The 2,465-nt window shown below is 39.7% G+C and overlaps 1 protein-coding gene across 2 annotated transcripts; it reads left to right on the top strand.

Moving 5' to 3' along the window:
• On the top strand, positions 1–2,219 carry med18 (mediator of RNA polymerase II transcription, subunit 18 homolog (yeast)). Of its 2 annotated transcripts, none has more exons than XM_054622149.1 (3): positions 1–74; positions 662–762; positions 1,607–2,219. In XM_054622149.1, exons 2-3 carry the CDS (start codon positions 690–692, stop codon positions 2,161–2,163), a joined length of 630 nt encoding a protein of 209 aa, XP_054478124.1. In that variant the 5' UTR covers positions 1–74; positions 662–689; the 3' UTR covers positions 2,164–2,219. The 2 variants fall into 2 exon arrangements, with proteins under 2 accessions (XP_054478124.1, XP_054478123.1); XM_054622148.1 differs by having other exon boundaries at positions 56–391.
• Positions 2,220–2,465: the final 246 nt, after the last annotated feature.

Raw genomic sequence — 2,465 nt, 5'->3', positions numbered from 1 at the left:
GACTCCAGTAGAGGGCGGTAATGAGCCTCAAAGGGGGATGCAACAACTGCGGAAAAAGAAGCAGAAGAAGAAAAGTAAGATTGATTTTCATTCACTGTTGTCGGCTGTGTTCAGTCGTTTGCTGTCTGAAAATAAACCAAGCATATGGAATATGTATTGATTTAGTTAATCGCCTCTTTGTTTCCAATAATATATACTATACTGACTATTCAAGTCAAATAGTTAATGTTGAAACGCTTAGCACGGTAAGTTGGATAAGACGGCTTTGTAGCTGGCTGCTACTATCTGCCTTAGCTAGCTGCTAGCTGCTAGCTGTGGAGACTCTACAGAAGACGGGCTCTCCACCTCTAAGCCGGTGAAGTGAAGAACTGCATTTTTTTCCATTTTTCAGGTAATGGATGAAGCTACTATTGAGTGAATTGGCGTGTTCAATACATTTTCCCTGTGTCATTCCATTTTTTTTTTTACACATAACTTAATTTCTGAACTTATTTGTTTTGTTTTCTTTATATGTATGGATTACTTGGGTTGTTACCAACATCTGGTGAAAATTCCATGTCAATAGCACCTTTAGAAATATATTTACTGAGAGAAATGGTGTTCAATACTTATGTTACCCGCTGTAGCTAACTAACTGTTAGTGATACTTTTACTCCTACAGACACAAACAACTTGGTGCCTGTGCAAATATGGAAGCCCCTCCTGTTTCAGTGATGCCTGTCACTGGAGGCGCAATCAATATGATGGAATATCTGCTGCAAGGTAAGGTAACGCAAGAAACATCCATAGCTAAAGACAGGGAATGAAACATCTCCCCATACTTGTTAGGTAGATGGCCTTTAGGATTTAATGATGCAAATAGATAATAGATAGTTTTATATCACTCTGTGATTGGAGCATGTGTTCATGTTCGAAAGTGCTGTAAATTTAACAGATGTGTATCACCATAATGCATAAAAGAGGAAAATGATAAAATATGATATTTTAAATTGATTTTGTGGCATACATTCTCATGAACTCTAGTGATGGATGAATACTGTTCTTCCAAAACATATTTCATCAATTGGTGTTAGGATGATTTTGGTGGAGGGCGAAGTCTTAACATGTTGTTCAAAAACCTTTTAAATAATCTGCCCTTATTGATTTAAATGGGGTGAACAATATATTAGACACTCAATGAAATGCAATAGAATTCAACATTAACACAAATTACAGTCTGATCCTAAAGTTATGACAACAATCCTTTTAAGAGTTTCATCAAATACTGAATATTATAAGCTTCATGACCGTAGGAGTTATTGCAGGACTGATGTGTTAGTGTTGTATGAGATTGCAATACTGCCAGTGTAGCAAAGATCCCAACAGATTTTTAACCTTAACTGACAAAGTGGAAGAACATCTGCCGTGTTTGTGACAAAGATCTATATCTTTTCTATCTCAACTCTCTGGGTCTTAAATAATCTCAGTGGATTGTAATGTTGGAGGAGTGTTTCTTGTGTAGATCTATAAAAATAGAAGTGCAATATATTGTGCAGACTGCACACTACATTGTTTACATGTTGCTTATATATTTATGCATCTGTTTCTCTACCCCTTATCAACGCAGGCAGTGTGTTGGACCAGGCACTGGAAAGCCTCTTGCATCGCCTTCGAGGTCTGTGTGACAACATGGAACCTGAGACTTTTACAGATCATGAACTGGTTTATCTTCTGAAGGGCCAACAAGGGAACCCTTTCATTCTGCGTGCCCGGCGCTCCCTCTCCCACCCGACATCACCCTGGCACCTACGCTACCTAGGCCAACCTGAAGTGGGAGACAAGAGCCGTCATGCCCTGGTGCGCAACTGTGTTGACGTGGCTGCCTCTCACAGCCTGCCGGAGTTCCTCAATGAGATGGGCTTCCGCATGGACCACGAGTTTGTGGCCAATGGGCACATATTCCGCAAAGGTGCTATGAAAATTGTGGTTAGCAAGCTGTCACGCATCCTGGTACCGGGGAACACGGAGAACACAGAACGTCTGTCACTTTCATACCTGGTGGAGCTGAGTGTGTTGGCTCCCGCCGGCCAGGACACTATGTCAGAGGACATGCGCAGCTTTGCTGAGCAACTTAAACCCCTGGTTCACCTGGAGAAGATTGACCCCAGCAAACAGAGACATTGATTGGTATTATTTAGAGGGTCAAATCTTTCTTCAACTATTTTTATATTGTTTACATTTGAACTGAAATTAAATGCAATTTAACTTTGACTTAACGTTTACACTTCTGGTTTATTTGTTATTTGAGCTGGAAAATTATATATATACAAAATATTACAGCATTCCGTAGGTTTTCCATCAAAGCGTGGTCACAGAAGTTTTTGACATGGTAACCATTATCACTTTTGCCATCAATTCATACTGCCCAGCTTCGGTTAAACTCATTGCTAGTTTATTTATGTTTTTAATTGTACACTGTTTAAAGC

Source organism: Anoplopoma fimbria, chromosome 20, assembly GCF_027596085.1.
Source record: "Anoplopoma fimbria isolate UVic2021 breed Golden Eagle Sablefish chromosome 20, Afim_UVic_2022, whole genome shotgun sequence".
NCBI classification, from domain to species: domain Eukaryota; kingdom Metazoa; phylum Chordata; class Actinopteri; order Perciformes; family Anoplopomatidae; genus Anoplopoma; species Anoplopoma fimbria.
This window is presented reverse-complemented; position numbering and strand designations above follow the sequence as displayed.